We start from the raw sequence: 25,953 nt of genomic DNA on the forward strand, positions 1-25,953 counted from the left end.
GGCCGGGGAGCTCCGGGCCTCCTGGGCCGCCTCCTGGGCCGCCTCCTGCAAGGGGCCGGTCCGGGCAGTCTGAGCGCCCCTCCCCGCGCCTGCTGGGGCGCGCCCGCCGCCCTGCCTCCGCGCGCAGCCGGGTGCGCACGCGCCTTCCCCGGGCGGTCCGCGGCGCCGCCTGATCCCGCGCGTGCCGGAGCCGGGCGCGGAGCGTGGCGGCGCGCGCGTCCTGGCCCCGCGGGCGGCCGGCCGGTGCGCCTGGCTCGGGACAGGCCCGGAGGACGCGAGTGGCGCTCCGGCCTCGGCGCCGACAGCCCCGGCCGGGCCCGGAAAGGGCCGGGCCGTCCCCGGCGGGGGCCTCGGCCGCGAGCGGAAGTCAGCCGTGGCGGGCCGGTGCGTGCGTGCGGCGTGGGCCATGGGGCGGCGGGCGCGGGGCCGGCGGCTCCAGCAGCAGCAGCGGCAGAGGGCTGAGGGCGGCGAGGACGGCGGGAAGCGCCGCGATGCGGTAGGAGCCGGGCGGGCTGTGGGGCGGCCGGGGCGGCCCGCGAACCCCGGTCGGACGCCGCCTTTGCTCCCCAACCCCCAGGGCTGGGAAGGCGGCTACCCCGAGATCGTCAAAGAGAACAAGCTGTTCGAGCACTACTACCAGGAGCTCAAGATCGTGCCCGAGGGCGAGTGGGACGAGTTCATGGGCGCGCTCCGGGAGCCGCTGCCCGCCACGCTGAGGATCACCGGTTACAAGAGGTGCTGGGGCGGGGGGTGGTGTCCTCCCGGGGTACCCCCGCGAGCTGCAGCCGGTGGAGCCGGCGCTCGCCTGGAGTTGGGATGAGGATGCCGTCTGAGAAAGGTTTGGCTCCGACCCTAGGAGCGCGTCACGTGGTGCTGCTGGCCGAGGAGGGCCTCGTTTGACTGGGAAGGAGTGCCTGGAGAACACGGGATGGGGGGATGCGGGGCCTGAAAGTTGGATTTCAATGCCTCCTCGTGCTCTTTGCCCAGCCACGCCAAAGAGATTCTCCACTGCCTGAAGAACAAGTATTTCAAGGAGTTGGAGGAGCTGGAGGTGGACGGCCAGAGAGTGGAGGTGCCTCAGCCGCTGAGCTGGTGGGTGCGGCTGCCGCGTGGCGTGCGTCGGGGCTGGTGTGCGTTTCATTCCGGGTAGTGTGTGTGACTTTTTCCCTGCCTCATGCTTCCATTCACACGTTGGGGTGCAGGCTTGCGGCAGCTCCTGTAATGGAGTCACTGGCTTCGGTTCCTTATTTTTTTTAGCACATCTCACCTCCTTTTTGAAGTTCACCATGTCTTCCCCTTCTGGCCCTTGTTCTCTCGCACACGTGTGCGTATGTACAGTCTGGCAGTCATGATGCTGGTGCACACAGCCTCGTCCAGCCCCCCGCCTCTCGGTGGAGTCTCGGTGCCCGACTCCAGCCCTTGGCACTGGCTTCCTGCCAGCGGGAGCAGCAGCAATGGCTCACCGGGTTAGAGTCCTGCCACTTGTGTGCATGCAGCTCTTGGCTGTGGCCCAGCCACGACCCTCGTGGGTAGTAGGGCAGTAAGCCAGGAGTGATAGTGCTCTCTCTTGTCTTCCTGAAAAACAGTGTCCTGTTCCAGAGTGGCTTTCCTGTCCTTTGGGCGAGGACGGCCAGTTCATGTGTGTGTTGGACAGCACAGGTCGTGCGGGCTGTCCCATCTTGCCACTGTCCCCAGAGCTTCCATGGCGGGCCCTGCGGGTTGTCTGAAGTTGAAGTGTGAAAATAAGTTTGCTCCTGGCCAGTGACACTTCCTCTGTCCCTGGACTGGTTCAGGGAAGGGTGGCCGCTGTGCCCAGGGCACGGGCTCACTGCTAAGATGTCCTGGGGGCAGGTGCATGCAGGGAGCCCTGGGGTTGCTCCGCGTGGCAGGGGTCGTGGTGGCACAGCGGGCACTGGTGAATGTTGCAGGCAGAGCCCAGTGTGAGGAGTGGCTTCTGCTTTTTCTTCCCAAACCATGATGCCTTATTGCCTTTGTGTGTTAGAAATAAGATAGACGTTGGAAGATGGGGAGGAAGTTCAAGAGGTCAGGTTCAAGTGGTCAGGGCACCATTAGGTGGCAGAAAAATATGTTCGAGTGTGTTGTCATGATCTGACCCTGAACAGTATCTTAAACTGTTGAGGTCTGAGGTGAATTCTCCAAATACTCCAAGTTCACAGTTTTCAGATATGTTGTATAGACTTTCTGGTTTCCAGCAGTGCATGCTCTAAAAATGCTGTGACCACTGCATTGTTGCATTAAGTGCCTCCTGAGCTCTGCCTGGCATTGGGTACACGGAGCGTGGTGGCGGGCATCTGCAGGTGAGCAGGTGGGTGGGATCCCTGTCGGTGACGTCATCTGTATGTGGTGCAGAGTCCCGGAAAAGGTAGGGGACACTTCCTGCTTCAGACTGCAAGTAAGAGCGAAGCGAACATTTCATGTGAATGTGTCTGGTGGTCTGTTCAATGGTTGCTTCAGACAAAGTGAACAGTGCTTTTTCTAAGGGTTCTGATTGAGCACTTGTCAGCGCTCCGACCACCGGCAGGCTCTGTGGGATCTGCACGCCTTCGCTGGCTGGCCGCAGGGGGCCAGAGAGGACCTTGCTTCTTGCTGGGCATCGTGGTTTGGTGGGACACCGTGTGTCTCTTGGGAGACCTCGAGGCGCTGTTGGGGTTGGCACTCTGCTCAGGACATCACTCAGTGGTGGCAGCTGCATTCGAGAGGGCTGTGATAACACGCAGTTAGAGCCACGTTAGTGTCTCATTTGGTATTTGATTTGTCAACAGAGCGCTTTAATATCTGTAATCCATAAATGGTTTGCTTTCTTTTCGGTCAGGTATCCTGAAGAACTGGCCTGGCACACAAATTTAAGTCGAAAAATCTTGAGAAAGTCCCCACAGTTGGAAAGGTTCCATCAGTTTCTCGTTAGCGAGACTGAATCTGTAAGTAGCTGTTTTAGACTTCCTTGTTTCTTTTCAGCGTTGACTGTGGTGCTGTGTGGTGGTGCTGCTCCTGGTTGTCCCCTGGAGTGACGGGCAGAGGGCACAGTGCAGATGCCTGCGAGTGGGTGCGTCCAGCAGCTTTCTGCCTTCGCCAGGCACTCAGTGCCAGCCCGGTGGGCTGTTTCCTCTGTGTTGGGTTTGGGTGTCTGTGTAGACGAGACCAGGGTGGCACTTGCTTCACAGTGTGGCCCTCAGGAGTCTGTTGGCTGGTTCCCACTTCCTCCTGGGGCTTAAAGTACATGTTTTATTTTTTTTTTTAAGTGAAATGCGTTTTATTGGAAGTGAGAGTTGACTTCACTTCGTCATGAGCTGCGCAGTCTGCTTGCGTGTAGTTCCCGGCTCCTTGCCGGTCGGGCTGCCTCCTCCTGTTCTCTGCTCTCTCCTAACTGAGTGTCCCGGTGGCTCTACGTCTCCAGGGGCTGCTGCCTTGGCTCCTTCTGTGCTTAGAGAAGCAGCAGGCCGCCCTGTTTCTTCCTAAAGGCCTACCCGTGTGGCAGCCTTCGCCTTGCTCCATTCTGTTCTCCACCTGACTCAGTCGCCTCTTTGCAGTGTGGCTCTCCGTCCCCATTGGTCGCCTCTGTCCCTGGGCCTGGGCCTGCCTGCTGCTTCCTTGAGCAGTAGCCTGAAGGAGCAGCCAGGTGCTACCCTGCGTGCCCGGGGCGGGGCTGTGGAGAAGGGGTCTCGCTCAGGCTTTAGTCTGCGCAGAAACCCGAATACGGCCCAGTACTCAGCACAGCTTGTGGCACACTGGCGAGTCTGTGGGGAGCAGTGTGGTTCATGGCAAGCTCAGTTTCCGAGGCCAGATTTGAGCACCTGGGAGTGGGGAGGAGATGGGAGTTTGGAGTGGAGTGGGGAAAGGGTGCTGTGGGAGGCAGTTCAGGAGTGTGTGTGGTGAGCGCTGCTGTGATGGTTAACAGGTACTAGGTGATGCAGACGGCATCCGCTGAGCAGACTGCTAAGGACTGGCTTTCCGCAGCCAAGGGCCTCCCACCTCTCCTGGACAGTGCTTTAGGTGGTACCCAGGAGGAAATGGGGACTTAGTGAGTCCTGTAGCCTCAGACCTAGACTGCACCACCTGGTGGGTGCACCGCGATTCAGGCATCAGAGGCAGTGTGAGCGGAAACACCGTAGCTCCACTGGGAAAGCCCTGAGGTGCGCAAGTTCGAGATGTGTGGGGGCTGTCTGGGTCGGTGGGGAGTCGCCTTGGGTTTGTGGGGTGGTCTTGACTACCTCAGAACTCCGCCCTGGCCACTGGGAGCTGAGGGGTGCTGATTTAGTTATGGACACGGGTGTTCAAAAACTGCAGGACTAGAAGTTAGAATTGTAATTAAAAGGGAAAAAGTACCTGACAGTCTATGGTGCCCACTCAGCATGCCCACTTCAGAAGCGCATCGGGCTGTAGTGGCGCCCAGCTCTGCACTGTTGCCCGTGTGCCAGTGGTAGGTGTGGGGGCTGGTCCTCCCAGGTAACCGTCAGCCGCGTGAGGACTGGTGTGCGTGGTGGCCAGAAGGACCCGCTGCGCTGTGCAGGAGTCCCAGCCCTTCTCTGGTTGTTTCACAGTACTGACCTTCCCTGCCCTCTGATTCCTGCTGCTTTCTCCGCAGGGAAATATCAGTCGCCAGGAAGCTGTTAGCATGATCCCTCCGCTGCTACTCAATGTCCAGCCACATCACAAGGTAGCGTGTGTGACACAGGCCTGCAGCCCGGAGGCTTTGCTCAAAGCTTTTGCCTTAATGTAATTATTAGTGTGTGGTCCCCTTTCCCACCTTGAATGGAGAAGATTATTTTAGGGTTCTTTGCTCCTTACGGTTCAGGTTCACATTGTCTTCCCTGTTAAAGTGACTCCTTTATGAACTGCAGAGTGTGTCTGTCTGTGACCTTGACTGGCCAGCTGAGGCTGGAGGCCATAACAAGTGTGCCTTTCAGGCGCCAGCCCCTCCTCTCCCCACACCCAGCAGGGTGGGTGCTGTCAGTGGGCAGGTGCGGGCAGGTGTAGCCACACCTCACCTGGTGGCCTTGGGAGGGTGGGTGCTGTCACTGCAGTTATGCAGCAGGCAGGTGGAGTGTTGGTAGGTGCCTGCAGGTGGCCGTGTCCCTCTGCGCACCTTTCACCCTGCGAGGAGTCCTACTGTCCTGAATGTGGCGCTCTTTGGCCAGCCCTTTTGAGGCCGCCCGCCTCTGCTGCTGCAGGTTTAGAGGGCATCGGAGGCGGGATCCCAGTAAGTTAGGAAGATGTGTTGGATGTTGAAATAGAAATTAAAATGCTAAAATGACTTACAGACTTGTTTTAAATTAAATGTAGAATATTTCTTTTCTTTTTTTTGGAGAAAACATCGAGTACTGTCTTGCTTTAACAGATCCTAGATATGTGCGCAGCCCCTGGATCAAAGACCACACAGTTAATTGAGATGCTTCATGCCGACATGAACGTCCCATTCCCAGGTAGCCGTTGACTTGTTTATGGAAGAGGAGGGTGCTCCTTGGATGGGGTGTGCACCGGGGCAGGGTGCTCCTTGAATAGGTGTGCACCGGGGGAGGGTGCTCCTTGGATGGGTGTGCACCGGGGAGGGTGCTTCTTGGATGGGTGTGTACTGGGGGAGGGTGCTCCTTGGATGGGTGTGCACCGGGGGAGGGTGCTCCTTGGATGGGTGTGCAGTGGGGAGGGTGCTCCTTGGATGGGGTGTGCACCGGGGGAGGGTGCTCCTTGGATGGGGTGTGCACCGGGGAGGGTGCTTTTTGGATAGGTGTGCACCGGGGGAGGGTGCTCCTTGGATGGGGTGTGCACCGGGGGAGGTCCTCATATCCCCTGCCGTGGGACACTGGGAAATGGAGCCGGTGTCTACGTGTAGAGGGAACTGGGGGTCATGGGGCCAGCTTCAGTAGCTCTTGGGCTGCATAGGCGTGCTTTGGGGAGGGGCACGCTGGCTTACATTACGTGTGTTTTCTGTCAGGCCGATTTCCAGCAGCTGTATCTCACGGTTCCTGCATTCTTTTGCTGTCGTTGCTGCTTTACTGGGAATAGCTGAGGTTAGGCAACCTCAGTGACAGGCAGGGCTGGGCTGTGTGCCTCCTGCAGGCACCTTGGAGGCCTGGTGGAAGCCTGACGCCACCCATGGAGCTCAGGTCGGCCTTATCCTGCCTTCTGCCTTTGAGCAGCTGCTGTGCTGTTTCACAGTGGGCAGGCTTGTTAGCTGTGTGTTTTCTTAGGGCTAAACACTAGGCAAACGTAGTGTCTTTGCTCACAGGCCTTCCTTGATGCTCCTGTTTTTAATTACTTCTTGCAAAAAATTGGCAATAAGACTGGGCATGCTGGAGCAAAGTTCCCCGTTTTTATTGATGTTATTGTTTTGAAGACTGATCTTGATGATCAAAGTTGTCGGGTCTGAGGGAGGAAGGGTGAACCTCTGGCCCTGGTTTGCAGCCCAGCGGGCCCAGCAGTCTGCCAGCACTAGCCCTGAGTGCGGGGCCTCAGACCTCACACGGCAGCCTGGCTCCGTGCAGAAGGCCCTGCGCTGGGCAGGGCTGAAAACATTGATTTCCTGTCCCTCTCTGCTCCTCCTGCTCTATCATTAGATAGTACTAATCTTGAAAAGTAAACTTGAGGCACTATGATTGGTACAAAGTGATCATTGATTAATGAATATTGAAGTTTTGAAGTTTCAGTGTCTTGTAAAATGAAGCTGAGCTGTGGATCTGCTGTCTGCCCACGTGGTGTTTCGGAGCATCCTGGTTTGGGGTCTTGGGTCGGGTGGTTGCTGCTGTTTTCATGTTAGGTGTTTGAGAAGGTGACTGCCTGCGCGGTGTTTGCTCTGAGCCTGCGGTTTTGTGTTCCCAGAGGGATTTGTTATTGCGAACGACGTGGACAACAAGCGCTGCTACCTGCTCGTCCATCAAGCCAAAAGGCTGAGCAGTCCGTGCATCATGGTGGTGAACCATGACGCGGCCAGCATACCCAGGCTGCAGATGGACGTGGACGGGAGGAAGGAGGTCCTCTTCTACGATCGGATTTTATGTGATGTCCCCTGCAGGTGAGTCCAGGAAGCCCCAGATCCACAGAGGAAGGCGGATCACTGTAGTGACATGCGGGACAGTCCCCACGAGTATGGAGGCAGAGGCGCTGTGAGGCAGACCCGTGGGGAGTCCTGGGCAGCTGGTGAAAGACACAGCTTCAGGAGATGGGAGACTCCCCGGCATGACTTCAGAATCTCATCCCTGGGAGAGATTTTGTACCTGTAGTATTTTCTGTTGTCTCAATGAGTCCATAAAAAACTGTCAAATAATGCATGATCGGACTTTTATAAGTTTTATGTTATTTAGTGCAGTAAAAGGAATTTAGGAGTTCGGGCTTTGGAGAGCTGGTTTTACATGGTAAGCTTCAGTTATCTAGAGTTTTTGTGGCCAATGCTCAATGACATGATGAGGACAGAATTCCCCCCGAAAGCTGTGTCCGTTCAGTGTCCAGAGCCAGGCAGGGCGCTGCTTGCTGCTGCTCTTGCGCTCAGGGAGCTCGGGGCTCTGGAGTTGCACCAGACACCCTGTGCAAGCTAAGCAGTAGATTTACTGCTCTTGGCAGATCTGTTTAAAATGTGCAAGGCTTTTTAGGTATTCGTATACATTTTGTATTATTTTCTGTTTTGTTTTTTTCAGTACAGCAGGTAGCACTGAGGGGGTGAATGTTCAGTGGCCTGGAAACCCTTTTCAAGTAAAACAGATCAGGAACTAAAGTTTTTTCTTTCTAGGCTGCAATTTTCTTACTTTCTCTGGAGTCTCATCGTTTCTGATCTCTGTTCTTTTGATCAGAAATATGATTTCCTTATTACATTCTGCAAAGACAGTGGCCCTGTGGGTAGTCAGAGCAGACTCCTGACACCGTAGCCCTGCTTTCCACCAGACAGACCCCAGCGTGTAGCCGGGGGGCGTTTAGTGGGGCCGCTTTCAGAATGTTCTCGGGCTGGTGCCTTCACCTCAGTCACGTGTGCCGAGACGGTCAAGGGGGAGCCTGACTGGTGGGGACCACCAAAGGCAGGGATGACCCCGAAGAAGCAGGTGGATGACACTGGGCATAACAGGAGAATAACACAGCAAGTCTTCATTCTAAAATGTGCATGGGAACAGTTTGCATTAGTGAAATTCATCTCTATTACAAGTAGATCAGAAGCATTTAACTGGTTCTCGGAGAAGGGAAGTGGGCTTAGTTGAAGATGCAGTGAAAAGCTCTGAAGAGTGGGTTTATCACTGTGTGAATCTGATGTACATGGCACTGTGGACGCGCTGAGTTCCCACTGAGGTCCCGTGTGCCTTGTCTGTGAGCTCCAGAGCTGCTCTGATGGTGGCCGGCGAGTGCCACTCTAGGTGTTCATGGAATTGGCTTTGCAAATCTACTTTTCCTTTTTGAGGTAAAGATGCAAATATGATTAAGTATAATGTATTATAAAATCTTAAGGAAAGAAATAGGTAACTGGTTATTTTGGTTTGTTTGAAAGGAGAAGGGGCTGTGCAGTCCCCAGAGGGTGGCAGCGCTGGAGCTGGGCCGCCCTGAAGCCAGCAGCTTGTTCTGCGTCTCCCGAATAGGTGCGGGGCCCAGGGGGTTAGCTCATCCACTGCTTTCCTAGGCACGTTGTCAGGGAGCTGGTCTGGAAGTGGAGCAGCCAGTGGTGCTTGAACCTGTGCCTGTGTGGGGTGCGGGTGCCACCAGCAGTGCCTTTACCCACGACTGCACATTGCTGGCCCTCAGAATATTTTCTAGTTGGTGTTTATAATGTCTTGAAGTTTAGTCTGAATGATATATCTGTTAAACTTTAATGTATTTCCATAGGATTTTAAGTTCTTTCACTTTCTTTCCAGTGGAGATGGTACTATGAGAAAAAACATTGATGTTTGGAAGAAGTGGACCACACTAAATAGCTTGCAGCTGCATGGGTAAGTGAACTGTAACTGTACACTGGCAGATAGATGTGAAATTGTGTAACTGAGCATCCGGTCCAGGCTGTTACTGTAGACGGTGCCTGGCCTCTTTATTTAAGCACTCGAAAGGCAGAGTCTTCCATCCACCAGTACACTCTCCACAGGGTGCAGGGGCCGAGGCTGGGCAGTGCCGAGGCCAGGGCTTTGAAACTCCCAGATGTGATGCGGGGGCCTAGGCCTTGGGGTGCGTTAGCAGGGAGCCGGCTCAGAAGTGAAGCCGAGGTGAACATTGCAGGCAGCTGCTTAAGCCACTGTGTCACAATGCCAGATCCTGTGTTTAAAACCTTCTGATAGGACCCAGTGCAAAGGCTCAGTGGTTAAATCCTCATCTTGCATGTGCCAAGATCCCATTTGGGTGCCAGTTCATGTCCCAGCTACTCCACTTCCCGTCCAGCTCCCTGCTTGTGGCCTGGGAAAGCAGTTGAGGATGGCCCAAAGCCTTGGGACCCTGCACCCGCGTGGGAGACCTGGAAGAAGTTTCTGGCTCCTGGTTTCAGATTGGCTCAGCTCTGGTCATTGTGGCTACTTGCGGAGTGAACCAGTGGATGGAAGATCTTTTTCTCTTAAATCTGCCTTTCCAATAAAAACAAATAAATAGAAAAAACAAAGCAAAAAAACCTTTCAATAGTAGTAGCTGCAAATTATAAGCCTTTCTGGTCGTTTTATAAGAAATGTCTCCATGAAAATTTCCTGTAACGTTTCAAACGTGTATTATTCCATGAAATGAAACTTCAGCTCAGTGTATTGGTAGTCTTTCTTCTCCAGTTTTAGTTCTTTTGTGTTACTTTGATCTCTCAGAAATATCATTCGGTTGGCTTTTTTGTTTGATTGGGAAATTGCTCAGGACAGTGGCGGGAAGACCTCTTACTGTGATGTTGACATGCGTCGGTGTTTGTCCCGTCGGGCTCCGTGAAAGGCCTCTTGCGTAGTTGTTCCGGGCGTGCTCTCTACAAAGCTTGATTTTCCTTTACTGTCAGCCGGGCATTCTCAGGATGATCACAGTTACTACTGAGCTGCAGGGAGCTTGTTCCTCTGTTAAGTGTCTGTTGTTACTGTGTTGTGAAATAGATGCCTGGTTTAGGATGATAATGTAGTAGGAAAAATCGCTTTTCCAAAATGGAAGGATGTCTAATAGTAAAATTCATCTAACGTGTCCTGTTGAATTCAGTCGTCAGCTTTGTGACATGTTGGGAATAGTTAATACAAATATGTAAAAGTTTGCTGTGGAACCTTTTGAAAGGGTTTTTAATTTCTAAGTGTGGTAAAAGCTTGTCATCACCGGGGCCTGTGTGTGTGAGCTGGTGTGATTGGGGGTGTGCCCTAGTTTACAGCTGCGGATCGTGACACGAGGTGCCGAGCAGCTGGCCGAAGGTGGGAGGATGGTGTATTCCACGTGCTCGCTGAACCCCATCGAGGATGAAGCCGTGATAGCATCTTTACTGGACAAGAGTGAAGGTGAGCGGATGGAGCGGGCCGCCCAGAGGGCTGCTTTGCGCTGTGCTGTGTTCTGTGCTGCTGCGTGACCGGTAACATCACCCCTAACCGGACAGTCTAGTTAAAACCATGCCTATCTTTTTGTCAGTTACTTTAAAGTTTGTGGTTTGAAAGCACAGGGAGCTTGGCTCAGCTGTGTTGCCCTAGGTGTGAAAGCTGGGAGATCTCCATCACGGTGGGTTCAGGAGTCTCCACATGCCAGGATGTGCGGAGTAGAGTCTGCTGCGGCTTGCACCGGGTCACAGTGTGTTGGCTGTGCGCAGTGCAGATCGGCCGGCAGTGCACTTCCTCGCTTTGCAGACTGGACTGTTAAGCATCGCTGCTCTCCTCTGCCCCTGGCAGCCAGTGTCATCTCTGTCCTTTGGTGCTCTGGGCTGGTGCACAGGCCCTTGTCGTCGTCCGCTCTGCCGGAGCTCATTGTGGCTGAGAGCGGTTTCTGCATGTGGTGCTTGCTGTCCCACCGCCTTCTAGTTGAGTTGGTGCCTCTCATGTGTCTTACTATCCAAAGGTTGTCCCTACTCAAGATAGACCTGGGTGACTAAGCAGGCACAGTATCTCCCTTGGTTTGCCCCGTTGTACAGCAGAGCAAGCAGGCGCAGTGTGCCGGCGCAGTGGGAAGAGCTGCAGGATCAGGAAGAGGAGATACTGATGTGTGATGGACAGACCCGGCTCCCGTCTGAGCCTCCAGCTGGATTTCGGTTGGTCTGTTCCTTCTTCATGTGTTGAGGTCTTAACTACTGGTTGTGTGAATGACGAATGCTTAGACTTCTGGCGGGTCTGTAGGGTGCGGCTGGCTCTGTCTCTTTAGGAGTGTGTTTGTGTAGTGGGCAGTGCCTTTTGAGAGCCCAGTGTCCTCTGCCCTCTGTCCCCACTCCTTATCTGACTTCTGCATCGTGGGCTGCAGCAGTGGAGCAAGGTGAATGCCCAGGATGGCACTTGGATCCTGCAGAGGGGTACTGCTGGGTTCACCTGGATCCTGCCTGTAGAGGGGTACTGCTGGGTTCACCTGGATCCTGCCTGTAGAGGGGTACTGCTGGGCTCACCTGCATCCTGCAGAGGGGTACTGCTGGGCTCACCTGCATCCTGCAGAGGGGTACTGCTGGGCTCACCTGCATCCTGCAGAGGGGTACTGCTGGGCTCACCTGCATCCTGCAGAGGGGTACTGCTGGGCTCACCTGCATCCTGTAGAGGGTACTGCTAAGCTCACCTGCATCCTGTAGAGGGGTGCTGCTAAGCTCACCTGCATCCTGTAGAGGGGTGCTGCTGGGCTCACCTGCATCCTGCAGAGGGGTACTGCTGGGCTCACCTGCATCCTGCAGAGGGGTACTGCTGGGCTCACCTGCATCCTGCAGAGGGGTACTGCTGGGCTCACCTGCATCCTGTAGAGGGGTACTGCTGGGCTCACCTGCATCCTGTAGAGGGTACTGCTAAGCTCACCTGCATCCTGTAGAGGGGTGCTGCTAAGCTCACCTGCATCCTGTAGAGGGGTGCTGCTGGGCTCACCTGCATCCTGCAGAGGGGTACTGCTGGGCTCACCTGGATCCTGCAGAGGGGTACTGCTGGGCTCACCTGGATCCTGTAGAGGGGTACTGCTAAGCTCACCTGCATCCTGTAGAGGGGTACTGCTGGGCTCACCTGGATCCTGCAGAGGGGTACTGCTGGGCTCACCTGGATCCTGTAGAGGGGTTCTGCTGGGCTCACCTGCCGTTGTACGTCACAGCTGCTGAAACAAAGCAGAGAAGGGAGACTACTCCGATTCCAAGGAGTTGCCCAAGGATTGGAGTGGAAGGTTCTGGTAGGGGGCTGCAGTACCAGTGGGTTTTGTGTTTGAGAACCTGGTTAACTAGGAAGAAGGTCTGGATTCTTTAGGCAGGCCAGCTGTGGTGATTTTGGCACGTTCTCTCCATTCTCTCTGCACTGGAGAGTTGGTGTGCACTGTTTTCATGCTTGCTCTGCTGCTGTTGGCGATGTCAGCTGCCTGTGTTAACCCGAGCAGCAGGTGGCTTCCCAGTGCACTGTCTCTGCCTGTGGGTGTGAGAGCGTGTTAAGGTGCCTCCTTGCTCCTGTCCAAGGCCCACGGGTACACCCCAGTCTGCAGTGAGGACGCCTGCCCTGGTCTTGCCGTGTTGTGGGGGAGGGTTGTGCCCAAGAGAGTCCTGGAGCAGGGACGTCCAGGAAATCTGAGCTGGCAGGAGGTCACTGCCAAGGCCTGCTGTGTTGGTCCCCGAGGCCTCTGCGCGGTGTGGAATGAGGAGACCGGTCTGTGTCTTGTTGCTCAGTTCCTCAGCGTTGAGTTGTAAAGAAGCAGTCGCAGAAGCCAGTGAGGTGCTGTGTGTGCTCTCCTGTCTCGTGTCCACCATGGGAATTCTTTGGCTTTTGGTTTTTGTTGTTAATTTTTTGTGACTTTTTCACAGAGTTTTGTTGGATTTTCTGCTATGAGGCTGTTACATTTTACTCATTAACTGGAATGGTGGTCGATTTGCAAGGTTTCCTGTCATGATTCTGCCTTACAGCTTCTTGCAGTGTCGCTTGGTGCAGACATGCAGGCGGGGACGCGTTTGCATGACCGTTGTCCCATTTCTGAATTGAGGCTGCGGCCTCCTGGGCGGTCTAGGAAGTGGATTGGAGAGGCAGCTTTGCAGTGGGGAAGTCGCCAACTTGGATCATCCCACAGGGAGGACCTGGGTTCACGACTGGCTGTGCACCCAGTCCCAGCCTGTAGCTCATAGCAGCGGGGGTGGCACACGTGCCTGGACCCCTGCCACAGCCAAGGGAGGCTGAGGTTGCATTTTGGGTTCCCAGCTTGGCTTGACTCAGCCCAGGCTGTTGCAGGTGTTTCGAGAATGAATCAACAGGGGAAAGATCTCCACCTCTTTTTTCTCTTTCAAATAAAAAATAATAGCAGTAAAACAAACCTACTGGAGCTTAAAATGCTTAAAATTTCCAGTTTCCACATCCTTTTAAATTTGTTTCATTTGAAAGGTATAGGAATCTCTGCCTGTAGTTCACTCCCCAAGTGCCTGCACTGACCACAGCTGGGCCTGGCCAAAGCCAGCAGAGCCTGGAACTCATTCCAGGCCTCCCAGTGGCCGGGAGTGCTAGCCTCATCACCGTGTGACCTTGGTGGCCAGCTGGCAGCCTTACTGATCCGTCGTTTATGCGGCGTGGCCCTCAGCCTTTTAAGGTGTGCAAGCCAGTGACTCTTTGTAGGTCTGCTCAGGTTCAAGTCCCTCCCCACAGTCCAGGCGTAGGGCATTTCCATCACCCCAGGGTGGTCCCTGTCCCTAAGGAGCCACGTGGGCACTAACCACTTCCTGCCAGTGGGTGTGTGGTGTTGCACAGAGTGAGCGTCGATTCTTGCTGCCCCCTTTCGTTTCCGTCGCGCAGGCGCTCTGGAGCTGGCTGATGTGTCTGAGGAGTTGCCGGGGCTCAAGTGGATGCCTGGAGTCACACAGTGGAAGGTGAGCTTGTGCGGGAGGAGCAGGGCGGGGCACTGAGTCTAGAGCCGGAAAGGTTTGCTTCCTGTTTGAGTAATGTGACTTCTAGTTATACAGTTTACACTCAGTTTCAAATTCATGTTTAGTCATAAATGATATGATTTAAGCATGTTTTTTCTTGACAGTGGCAAACTCTGGTTTGAATTTATTCCACGTAATTGCTTGTTTATTCTCATATGCATACAGGTGGCTTTTTTTTTTTTTTTAATGGGCTGAGATTCCAGCTTTATTTCCCGTAGGAAACGATCCTCTCAAACTTGCGTTCCATAATGCAGACGGAAGCCTGTGAAGGCTGTCTTGGTAGTTAGAAGGCAGTTCTTCGCCCTTGTTTCTAGCAGACTAGTTTGAAGATGATGCATAGAGTTAGGTTCATTTTTATGTTTGCAAACAAGATAGTCTTCCTGTCTTTGGAGATGTCAGGAGTCACGTAGCTGCGTGAGGGCGTGGTGGCTAGGTGGCCGAGCAGGTGGCCAGGAGGGTGCATCCCGTCCACAGGTCATGACGAGAGATGGCCAGTGGTTTGCAGATTGGGGTCAAGTTCCCCACAGCAGACATACCCAGATCCGACCTACCATGTTCCCACCCGAGGACCCGGAGAAGCTGGAGGCCATGCACTTGGAGCGGTGGTAAGCCTGTGGGCTGTGTGGGGGCTCGTCGGGTGGGACCCTCCAGTCAGTTCTCGCCGTGGGTGCCGGTGCCACAGCCTCGGCTGTGTGAAGTTCTGGGCAAGCAGGTTGTTTGCTGTGTGTACAGTTGTCAGCGTTGAGTGTCACTAGGAAACTGGTGAGACTCTGAAGGCTTTCTAGCTGGGAGACCTGGCGACCCTTTTGGGGTGGCCCACGGCCGTTCCGTCAGAAGGACGGCTGCAGGTTCCCAATAAGGCAAGGTTTCCTTCACGGTATCTCTGGTACTTGTCTTAATGCGAAAAGAACATGTTTTGGATTGGTTAAAAAGTGAGATTATGTATCTTTTAGCCTTAGAATACTACCACATCATCAGAATACTGGAGGGTTCTTCGTCGCAGTGTTAGTGAAAAAATCCCCAATGCCGTGGAATAAACGGCAACCAAAGGTAAGGACTGATGTTTTGTACTTTGAAACAGAAATGGCCTGGAGTTCAGTGGAAAATGGGGCTCTTTTCAGGGAGCACTTGGGCTGGAGAGAACTGAGCCCGAGCCCGAGTAAGTTTTCCCAAAGCAGTAGTGCTCATTTGTCACGGTCGGAGGGCAGGCTCCCTGCAGTCACTTGGGGGGCCCGGATGAGAGCAGGTGCCGCAGCCTGCGGGCACGACAGTTCAGCCACTCTCGGGCCCCAGGCTCTGCTGCAGCGCTGGCCATGCCGGAGGCTGCGTCTCACCTGGCGTCCTTCGCTGGGGTTGTGCTGGTATCGCTGACCCACGTCCACGGGAGAATGTGGCCTGGAGGCGCTTGTTTCTTTAAAGTTCACACTCAAGTACTGGGACACTGAAGCCTTTGGAGGCCTTGGGCGCTGAGCGTGGCTGTGGGCGTGGCTGGCCTGGGCTGCCGAGGGCCACGCCCTGCACTGTGGTCACGGTTCCCATGGCCGGTGTTGTGGCTTGGTTTGCCGATCGCTGCGGCTGGCATCCCACATGGTGCTGTGTGAGCCTGGCGGCTCCACTGAGGCGAGCTCCTGGCTAATGCGCCAGGAAAGCAACAGAAGATGGTGCAAGGACTTGGGCCCCTGCCACCTTACGGGGCACCCAGATGGAATTCCTGACCCGTGGCTGTGGCCTGGCATGGCTCCATCCATCTCGGCCATTTGGGACGTAAACCAGCAAGCGGAAGTGCTGGCACACACCTCTTTCTCTCCCCCCTTCCTTTCTTTCCCTCTCTCTCTCTGTTTGTGTAACTGCCTTTCAAATAAATTCTATTTCTTTATTATTATTTTTTAAAGATTTATTAATTTTTATTGGAAAGTCAGATATACAGAGAGAAGGAGAGACAGAGAGGAAGATTTTCTGTCTGATGATTCACTCCCCAAGTGAGCCGCAACAGCCGGTGCTGTGCCGATCCAAAGCCAGGAACTTCCTCCAGGTCTCCCATGCAGGTGCAGGGTCCCAATGCATTGGGCCGTCCTCAACTGCTTTCCCAGGCCACAAGTAGGGAGCTGGATGGGAAGTGGAGCTGCCGGGATTAGAACTGGCGCCCATATGGGATCCTGGCGCGTTCAAGACGAGGAGTTTAGCCGCTAGGCCACGTCGCCGGGCCCTCAAATAAATTTTAAAAAGCAAAGAACAAAACAAGCTGAGGGTTCCCTGCGCGTCCCCGTGTGTTAACTTGTCTGTGGTCCGGCTCCCCTGTTCAGTGGGGGGGGGGGCGTCTCGCAGCGAGCGTGGGAATGGAAGTTTTCTGGCAGCCGTGTTTGAAAACGTGCCTTTTCTTTGAGGATGTTTGCAGTGTTGTGTCCTTGTGGCCGGGGAGGAAGTGGCTCGTGCTCTTGCTGGTGGCAGCAGGCTCTGGTTTGCCGTGACTCCTGCAGCAGGCTAAGGGGTCAGAGCCCTCGGGCTGCGGCTGCTGGCTGCGCTGTGTGGGACCAGCACTGGGCCCGCTGCCAGTCCGCCGTGTTGTCCCGCGGCCGGTCCGCCGTGCTGTCCCGCTGTGTCCTTGCTCACTGGGGAGCTGGCGCTGGCCTCCCTTTGTGGTTCCCCTTCCACGCCTTCTTCAGATGATTGGTGATTGGGTTGTGTGCCCTGCAGGATGTGCTGGCCCCAGGGACTCATGGGAGTAAGGGAGCTTGAAGAACCTACCCGTGAGTTTTGAGCACGCTAGGGTTAAGCTGATGTGTTTCTGAACTCGCACCTTTCCCTCATGACCCTTCAGAAAAGCAGCCCTGAGGACCCTGTGGACTCGGTATTTTCAATCTTTGTGTCTGAAGTACCTGGTCTCCCTGGCAGGTGCAGGGTAGGTCTGCAGAGACCAAAGACGCCACGCAGCCCAGTGCTGCAGAGCCCACGGCAGAGGGGCCTGGAGACCCCTGTGGACCGGAAAGCCAGCTCGCCTCTGCAGCCGAAGATGTGGAAACTGTCCAGGCGGCTGAGAATTTGGAGAGAAACGGAAATAAGAAAGATGGCGTGTGTGGGTAGGAAAAGGCTGAGCCTGACAATCCTGCGTCATCGCAGCCCCCTTAGGCTGCCGGCGCCCCAAGCCCTTCCTCTCCTGCTCAAACGTCGGCCTGTGTGCACGCAGGGGGAGGGGAACTGGGGGTCCCGGGCACGGGCTGCGTTTCGGGGTGCCCCACCGCTGCTGTGAAGAGGTGGTTGCAGGCTAGGGAGGGAGAGGTGCTTGGACAGCGAGCACTGCTGTGCCCTGCAGCCCGCTCGCTCGTGTTTCCCCCCAGGCCTCCTCCATCCAAGAGAATGAAGTTTGGATTTAAAGAAGACCCCTTTGTGTTTATTCCAGAAGACGACCCTTTATTCCCCCCTATTGAGTAAGGAGTGGCGTGGTGGTTTCGGTTCTTGGTTGGGATGGGTTGACGGGCAGCTGGCTGCATGTGTGGGACCATGCTTCCCACTCGGCTCTGCGGAGCCTCTCGTTACTTCTCAGTTCACGGGGAGAGAAAGCCAGAGATGGACAGCGGAGGTAAAAGGACTGTCAGTGAACCTTGGTGACCCCGGGGGGGTTACTTACCTGAGCTTTGTGGTCCATGGCCAAGGCTTCCTGGGAAATGACGAATGGTCGTTCTTGGGGGAGCGGGGCCCCTGATGAGGAAGAACATTGGCAGAACAGGGAAAGGGCTTGGGCCCGGCTGGCTGTCTCAGTGTGGTTCTGACTCATTGACCGTTCACGGGGCAGTCAGGTGCGTCGTCTTTTGAAACCTGCTCCTCGCCCTGCGCTCGGAGGCCTCAGCAGTACCGCTCACCTGGGAGGCTGGCACCTGAGCGCAGTTAGGGAACGAGGCTGCCCTGTGGCTGCAGTTTTGGGTCTGGAGTTGGAGGTGGGGCAGACGAGCCGACGTGCCCTCCAAGCATGCTGCGGGGCAGGAGTGAGTCGGGGAGGGGAGGAGGGTAGGGTGTTCAGTTTCTAAATCTACCTGAACCCGTGCACATGGCACTGTTTGCTTACAGAAAATTCTATGCTCTGGATCCTTCGTTCCCAAAAAAGAATTTGTTGACTCGGACTATGGGAGGGAAGAAGCGGCAGCTGTACATGGTCTCCAAGGAGCTGCGTAACGTGCTGCTCAACAACAGTGAGAGGATGAAGGTGGGCGCCTGGGTGGCGTGGCTCCTGCTGGCGGGCGCCTGGGCGGCGTGGCTCCTGCTGGCGGGCGCCTGGGCGGCGTGGCTCCTGCTGCCGGGTGCCCTCGCTTGAGCGTTGGCTGAGCTCCCTGGCCCTGCCCCAGATGTCGCAGCAGTTGGCCGGCTCAGGCTGAGCGGTGCCTGCTCTGAGCCTGCAGGGCCTGGTGACCGTCCTAGGGTGGTCAGCTTTCCCAGCGCACTGCCCATTGCCTGTTTGGTCAGTGCGGCTGCTCTGAGGGCTGCCTGGCCAGAGGTGGTGGTTGGTACAATGCTGCTGTTGTCACTTCTGTGGGTGTCTGCCGGGCCAGGGACCGCAGGACGTGGGGCCTTGACCTTGGTGGCCAGGGCACTTGCCCTGTCGTCAGTTCCTGCTGTGGTGGTTGCATCTTCTGGTCATAGCCTCCTAAACCGCTAACAGGATCAGCCAGGTGGCTGCTGAGGCCGCTGCGCCTCTCCTTCCCTCCACGTGGCAGCTCTGTGCCCGGCCTCCTGCCGCAGGAGGGCTGCCTCGGAACCTGCTTGTGCGTGCTGCATCCATGGTTTTTATCTGCAGGTCATTAACACAGGAATCAAGGTCTGGTGCCGAAACAACAGTGGCGAAGACTTCGATTGTGCCTTCCGGTTGGCACAGGAGGTAATTTTGGGAAGGGGCCTGAGAAGTCCTGGCCAGGGATCAAGGTGGCACTTTCTGCCGTCAGCAGAGCTCAGCGAGGGCCAGCCACTCTCAAGTTGTCCGTTCTCCGAGGGCATGGGTGAGCTGTGGTGAGGGCCCAGCAGCTGCACAGCCACAGCCCGGGGACTCGGGAATGACATGGCCGTGACCCGTCCTTATTCCCACAGGGAATATATACACTGTATCCGTTTATTAATTCAAGGATTATCACTGTAACAATTGAAGATGTGAAGATTCTACTGACTCAGGAAAATCCCTTTCTGAGGAAACTCAGTAGTGAGACCTACAGCCAAGCCAAGGACCTCGGTGAGCCGTGCGGCCGGTGAGGAGTGCTGCCTCGGGCCCTTCTCAGGCAGATTCTTGCTGGTGCATGTGGTGGCCGGCCCTGTGTCTGCAGGTGCCCCTTCCTCACATGGAGGCCACGCGGGGTTGTGGGTGCTTGGGGTGTGTGCAGCAACTGCTCACGAAGCGCACAGAAATAAGGTGGCAGGTGGCAGGTGTGCTGAGCTCACGTGGGCAGGTGTGTGTGCTGAGCTCACGTGGGCAGGTGTGTAAGTGTGCTGAGCTCACGTGGGCAGGTGTGTAAGTGTGCTGAGCTCACGTGGGCAGGTGTGTAAGTGTGCTGAGCTCATGTGGGCAGGTGTGTAAGTGTGCTGAGCTCACGTGGGCAGGTGTACAGGTGTGCTGAGCTCACGTGGGCAGGTGTGTAAGTGTGCTGAGCTCACGTGGGCAGGTGTGTAAGTGTGCTGAGCTCACGTGGGCAGGTGTGTAAGTGTGCTGAGCTCACGTGTGGCAGGTGTACAGGTGTGCTGAGCTCACGTGGGCAGGTGTGTGTGCTGAGCTCACGTGGGCAGGTGTGTAAGTGTGCTGAGCTCACGTGGGCAGGTGTGTAAGTGTGCTGAGCTCACGTGGGCAGGTGTGTAAGTGTGCTGAGCTCACGTGGGCAGGTGTGTAAGTGCTGAGCTCACGTGGGCAGGTGTGTAAGTGTGCTGAGCTCACGTGGGCAGGTGTACAGGTGTGCTGAGCTCACGTGGGCAGGTGTACAGGTGTGCTGAGCTCACGTGGGCAGGTGTACAGGTGTGCTGAGCTCACGTGGGCAGGTGTACAGGTGTGCTGAGCTCACGTGGGCAGGTGTGTAAGTGTGCTGAGCTCACGTGGGCAGGTGTGTAAGTGTGCTGAGCTCACGTGGGCAGGTGTACAGGTGTGCTGAGCTCACGTGGGCAGGTGTACAGGTGTGCTGAGCTCACGTGGGCAGGTGTACAGGTGTGCTGAGCTCACGTGGGCAGGTGTGTAAGTGTGCTGAGCTCACGTGGGCAGGTGTACAGGTGTGCTGAGCTCACGTGGGCAGGTGTGTAAGTGTGCTGAGCTCACGTGGGCAGGTGTACAGGTGTGCTGAGCTCACGTGGGCAGGTGTACAGGTGTGCTGAGCTCACGTGGGCAGGTGTACAGGTGTGCTGAGCTCACGTGGGCAGGTGTGTAAGTGTGCTGAGCTCACGTGTGGCAGGTGTGTAAGTGTGCTGAGCTCACGTGGGCAGGTGTGTAAGTGTGCTGAGCTCACGTGTGGCAGGTGTACAGGTGTGCTGAGCTCACGTGGGCAGGTGTGTGTGCTGAGCTCACGTGGGCAGGTGTGTAAGTGTGCTGAGCTCACGTGGGCAGGTGTGTAAGTGTGCTGAGCTCACGTGGGCAGGTGTGTAAGTGTGCTGAGCTCACGTGGGCAGGTGTGTAAGTGCTGAGCTCACGTGGGCAGGTGTGTAAGTGTGCTGAGCTCACGTGGGCAGGTGTACAGGTGTGCTGAGCTCACGTGGGCAGGTGTACAGGTGTGCTGAGCTCACGTGGGCAGGTGTGTAAGTGTGCTGAGCTCACGTGGGCAGGTGTACAGGTGTGCTGAGCTCACGTGGGCAGGTGTACAGGTGTGCTGAGCTCACGTGGGCAGGTGTGTAAGTGTGCTGAGCTCACGTGGGCAGGTAAGTGTGCTGAGCTCACGTGGGCAGGTGTGTAAGTGTGCTGAGCTCACGTGGGCAGGTGTGTAAGTGTGCTGAGCTCACGTGGGCAGGTGTGTAAGTGTGCTGAGCTCACGTGGGCAGGTGTGTAAGTGTGCTGAGCTCACGTGGGCAGGTGTGTAAGTGTGCTGAGCTCACGTGGGCAGGTGTACAGGTGTGCTGAGCTCACGTGGGCAGGTGTACAGGTGTGCTGAGCTCACGTGGGCAGGTGTACAGGTGTGCTGAGCTCACGTGGGCAGGTGTACAGGTGTGCTGAGCTCACATGGGCAGGTGTGTAAGTGTGCTGAGCTCACGTGGGCAGGTGTACAGGTGTGCTGAGCTCACGTGGGCAGGTGTACAGGTGTGCTGAGCTCACGTGGGCAGGTGTGTAAGTGTGCTGAGCTCACGTGGGCAGGTGTACAGGTGTGCTGAGCTCACGTGGGCAGGTGTACAGGTGTGCTGAGCTCACGTGGGCAGGTGTGTAAGTGTGCTGAGCTCACGTGGGCAGGTGTGTAAGTGTGCTGAGCTCACGTGGGCAGGTGTACAGGTGTGCTGAGCTCACGTGGGCAGGTGTGTAAGTGTGCTGAGCTCACGTGGGCAGGTGTGTAAGTGTGCTGAGCTCACGTGTGGCAGGTGTACAGGTGTGCTGAGCTCACGTGGGCAGGTGTGTGTGCTGAGCTCACGTGGGCAGGTGTGTAAGTGTGCTGAGCTCACGTGGGCAGGTGTGTAAGTGTGCTGAGCTCACGTGGGCAGGTGTGTAAGTGTGCTGAGCTCACGTGGGCAGGTGTGTAAGTGTGCTGAGCTCACGTGGGCAGGTGTGTAAGTGTGCTGAGCTCACGTGGGCAGGTGTACAGGTGTGCTGAGCTCACGTGGGCAGGTGTACAGGTGTGCTGAGCTCACGTGGGCAGGTGTACAGGTGTGCTGAGCTCACGTGGGCAGGTGTGTAAGTGTGCTGAGCTCACGTGGGCAGGTGTACAGGTGTGCTGAGCTCACGTGGGCAGGTGTACAGGTGTGCTGAGCTCACGTGGGCAGGTGTGTAAGTGTGCTGAGCTCACGTGGGCAGGTGTGTAAGTGCTGAGCTCACGTGGGCAGGTGTACAGGTGTGCTGAGCTCACGTGGGCAGGTGTGTAAGTGTGCTGAGCTCACGTGGGCAGGTGTGTAAGTGTGCTGAGCTCACGTGTGGCAGGTGTACAGGTGTGCTGAGCTCACGTGGGCAGGTGTGTGTGCTGAGCTCACGTGGGCAGGTGTGTAAGTGTGCTGAGCTCACGTGGGCAGGTGTGTAAGTGTGCTGAGCTCACGTGGGCAGGTGTGTAAGTGTGCTGAGCTCACGTGGGCAGGTGTGTAAGTGTGCTGAGCTCACGTGGGCAGGTGTGTAAGTGTGCTGAGCTCACGTGGGCAGGTGTGTAAGTGTGCTGAGCTCACGTGGGCAGGTGTACAGGTGTGCTGAGCTCACGTGGGCAGGTGTACAGGTGTGCTGAGCTCACGTGGGCAGGTGTACAGGTGTGCTGAGCTCACGTGGGCAGGTGTACAGGTGTGCTGAGCTCACATGGGCAGGTGTGTAAGTGTGCTGAGCTCACGTGGGCAGGTGTACAGGTGTGCTGAGCTCACGTGGGCAGGTGTACAGGTGTGCTGAGCTCACGTGGGCAGGTGTGTAAGTGTGCTGAGCTCACGTGGGCAGGTGTGTAAGTGTGCTGAGCTCACGTGGGCAGGTGTGTAAGTGTGCTGAGCTCACGTGGGCAGGTGTACAGGTGTGCTGAGCTCACGTGGGCAGGTGTACAGGTGTGCTGAGCTCACGTGGGCAGGTGTGTAAGTGTGCTGAGCTCACGTGGGCAGGTGTACAGGTGTGCTGAGCTCACGTGGGCAGGTGTACAGGTGTGCTGAGCTCACGTGGGCAGGTGTGTAAGTGTGCTGAGCTCACGTGGGCAGGTGTGTAAGTGTGCTGAGCTCACGTGGGCAGGTGTACAGGTGTGCTGAGCTCACGTGGGCAGGTGTGTAAGTGTGCTGAGCTCACGTGGGCAGGTGTGTAAGTGTGCTGAGCTCACGTGGGCAGGTGTGTAAGTGTGCTGAGCTCCTGTGCCCCTGGTCCCCCTCCCGCTGCCTTGGAAGGAACCTGAGCATCTGAGGGTTCTGCTTTGTGCGAGGGGATGGGCCCTTCCTGGTTACTGACTGTCAGATTCTAGAAGGCTATCGAGATGGGATCCAGAGGGTGCTGTTGGCTCCAGGCCATCATGAGGTGCCTGCGCTGTTTTGAGGTGCCCCTTGGAGGTGACTTCCTGAGCAGGGGAGACCTGGCATCCGTGGTGAGCCCAGCAGCCCACTGCTGTGGTGTCTGGTGCACGCTGGGGAAAGCCGCTCTGGTGGTACCACCACCAGCCTTCTGGCATCTCAGCCAGCCTTGCCAGCGCAGCAGATAGACCCTGCCTCCAGTCCCTGTCTAATGACATTGTCCCTTGGGCATAAGCAAGTGTGGTGTGGCCTTTCTCATTTTTTTCTTGTTGTGTTTTCCTAACCTTGTTGGCTGGCTCGGCCTCTGTTGCGCACACAGCCCGTCCTTGTCAGCCCAGACTTGTGCAGAGCGGCAGTGGCCCGCGTGGCCGGTGCACCTGTGCACCGCGGGCGGCCGCCGTGACCACAGAGGGGCTTGTTTGAAAGGATCAGGGACTGTTTGGACTTGTTTTCCCTTTCCTTTTCATCTTATTTTAGGGGTAATTGCAGCATAACTTTTGCCAGTTTTTCTGTGTCATGCTGTTTTGAGATGTTGGGGCCATAGTCAATCTTGGATTTTTTTTTTAATTTATTTTTTATTTTTATTGGAAGGTCAAATATACAGAGAGGAGGGGAGACAGAGAGGAAGATCTTCCGTCCTCTGGTTCACTCCCCAGGTGGCTGTGACAGCTGGAGCTGGGCCTATTAGGAGCCAGGAGTTTCTTCTGTGTCTCCCACATGGGTGCAGGGTCCCAAGGCTTTGGGCCATCCTCAACTGCTTTCCCAGGCCACAGGCAGGGAGCTGGATGGGAAGCGGGGCTGCCGGGATTAGAACCAGCGCCCTTATGGGATCCTGGTGTGTGCAAGGCGAGGACTCTAGCTGGTAGGCTACCGCGCCAGTCCCTAATCTTGAATTTTGAGTGTTAGCCAGCAGTGAATCCTCTCTGAGTGAGTTGGAGTGGCTTGCCTGTCCCTCCACGGAGCCTCGTCTGTCGCGGGGTGTGCCTGCCTGTGTTCCAAGGCCTCTGCCTCCTTCCAGGGCCTTGAACACCAGCATAGGTTATTTGTTTCATTGGCCCAAAATGACGCAGCACTAGGCGCGTGAACTTGTTGGACAGACGGGCCACGCCTGGTGAGCTTGACCCGTGTGGTGTTTGTCTTGCAGCGAAGGGAAGCATCGTGCTCAAGTACGAGCCAGACCCCGCGTGAGTACTGCCTTCCCGTCACGGAGCCGCCCTGGGCAGCTGCAGGGGGGCCCCGAGCCCGAGAGCTGAGGGTGGGCCGGCAGCCACGTGGCCCGGCGCAGCATCTGTCCGAGCCTGGGTGTGCAGTGCCTGCGTTCATGTGCAGGAACGTAGTGGGTCCCCACGTTTGTAAGGGAAATGGCACAGGTAGGCGAGGCTGTGTCCTGGTGCTGTCTTGCACTGTGTGCTGCGCTGCTGGACATGGTGCTCTGCCCTAGGGCAGAGGAGGACCTAGCAGGTCCTGCCGTTGGCACCGCCTAGCATGCAGTTGGTGGTTTGCCCAGAGCTCACCTGGGGTGACACGGGCAGAACCTCACCCATGGCAGTTAAAATACAATCAGTCCCATTTCCAAAAAGGCCAGAGCAGGGCACGGGGCTTAGTGGGTCCTGAGAGGGTTTGATGGGCTGCTCAGTGGAGCGTGGCATTGCGGGTGCTGGGATAAGAGAATTACCAGAACGACACACCTGAGGAGGGGCACGTAACCCGGGGTGGGTGCAGCAGAGCATTCTGGGGGATCCACCGGGGCGTGGCAGGGTCAGGTGGGTGAGGAAGCTGCGGGAGCACTCGGTGGGCGCCTCTGGGATTTTGAACTGAGCAGTTGTCAGCTGCAATGGGCACAGGGAGCAGCAATGAGGCAGGCGGGTGGCCTCTGGGAGAGCTGGGCGCTGGGGAGAGGCAGTTGGGGTGCGACTCCTGGGTGTCCTGAGTTGCAGTGGACATGCCCTGGGGGCCTGTGGCAGGGAGGGGGCCCACGAGTGTCCTGAGCCTGGGGAGCCTTCTGGGCCCGGCAGAGGCGGGGCCGAGTCCATGGAGACTACCCCGTGTGCAGTCACTCGGCCTTGGTGGCTCCGCTGCTGGTCAGGAGGTGGGGGGCCACACGTGGGGCTGCCTGGGGGGCACTGCAGAGAGCCCTGTGGCAGGGTGGGTCAGCCCGCAGCATCCTCCTGCTGGCCTGGGAATTGTGTGGGCTCGCGAGGGCACTGAGTGCTCACCCGAGGCTGTTGCGTTTCTAGGAAGCCAGACACCCTGCAGTGCCCCATTGTGCTTTGCGGCTGGCGGGGAAAGACTTCCATTCGAACTTTTGTGCCCAAGAACGAGAGGCTTCATTACCTCAGGATGATGGGGCTGGAGGTGTTGGCAGAAAAGAAGAAGGAAGGGGTCTCTGGAACTAACGAGGGTGCAGCTGGCACTGGGCAGCCGGAGGAGGAGGGCAGCGGGGAGCCCCAGCAGCCGGAGGAGGAGGAGGAGGAGGCCGGTGGGGAGCCGAGGACAGAAGAGGCTGATGGCCCAGGGGGCCCCGAGCTGCTTCGGTGAGGGGGCTGTGGGCAGACGCCCACGACCTGCTTCCCCCTTGGCCTTGGGCGTCCCACAGCCAGGCCTGCTCCTGACCTAGGAGGACAGTCTCACAAACTGCACCTGCTGTGGCGATGGCCGGCCCAGCAGGGCTTCCCCTGTGTCTGCGGCACTCGTGTGCGGTCCTTCTGCAGGAAGAACATGCCTGGCGCACTGGCGGTCCCCCTGCTACACCTGCACCGGCCTTCTGGCCCAGTGTCTTTTAACTTATTATTTATAGAGAGAATCTGTAACTCCTGACGGGTCTTTGGGCAGGCACTGTGTGAGCTCTAGCGTACTTGCCGTGTGAG

General features: G+C 56.6%; 1 protein-coding gene across 1 annotated transcript; it reads left to right on the top strand.

Moving 5' to 3' along the window:
* Positions 1–147: 147 nt before the first annotated feature.
* On the top strand, positions 148–25,642 carry NSUN2 (NOP2/Sun RNA methyltransferase 2). Its single transcript, XM_004597914.2, has 19 exons — positions 148–496; positions 578–735; positions 988–1,092; positions 2,834–2,939; positions 4,604–4,675; positions 5,357–5,441; positions 6,835–7,027; positions 8,844–8,918; positions 10,288–10,418; positions 13,845–13,918; positions 14,450–14,580; positions 14,929–15,025; positions 16,868–17,052; positions 17,311–17,400; positions 18,038–18,173; positions 18,762–18,842; positions 19,049–19,187; positions 24,231–24,270; positions 25,324–25,642. The coding sequence occupies exons 1-19, from the start codon at positions 407–409 to the stop codon at positions 25,622–25,624; spliced, it is 2,289 nt and encodes a 762-aa protein (XP_004597971.2). The 5' UTR covers positions 148–406; the 3' UTR covers positions 25,625–25,642.
* Positions 25,643–25,953: the final 311 nt, after the last annotated feature.

Source organism: Ochotona princeps, chromosome 23 (assembly GCF_030435755.1).
Source record: "Ochotona princeps isolate mOchPri1 chromosome 23, mOchPri1.hap1, whole genome shotgun sequence".
NCBI lineage: Eukaryota > Metazoa > Chordata > Mammalia > Lagomorpha > Ochotonidae > Ochotona > Ochotona princeps.

What these genes read in the sequence shown, in the direction of transcription:
- NSUN2 (XM_004597914.2), top strand. Translation starts at nt 407, where the DNA reads ATGGGGCGGCGGGCGCGGGGCCGGCGGCTCCAGCAGCAGCAGCGGCAG. An exon ending in GTGCCTCAGCCGCTGAGCTG is followed by an intron (nt 1,093 to 2,833) that starts GTGGGTGCGGCT and finishes CTTTTCGGTCAG; the next exon opens with GTATCCTGAAGAACTGGCCT. An exon ending in TTATGTGATGTCCCCTGCAG is followed by an intron (nt 7,028 to 8,843) that starts GTGAGTCCAGGA and finishes CTTTCTTTCCAG; the next exon opens with TGGAGATGGTACTATGAGAA.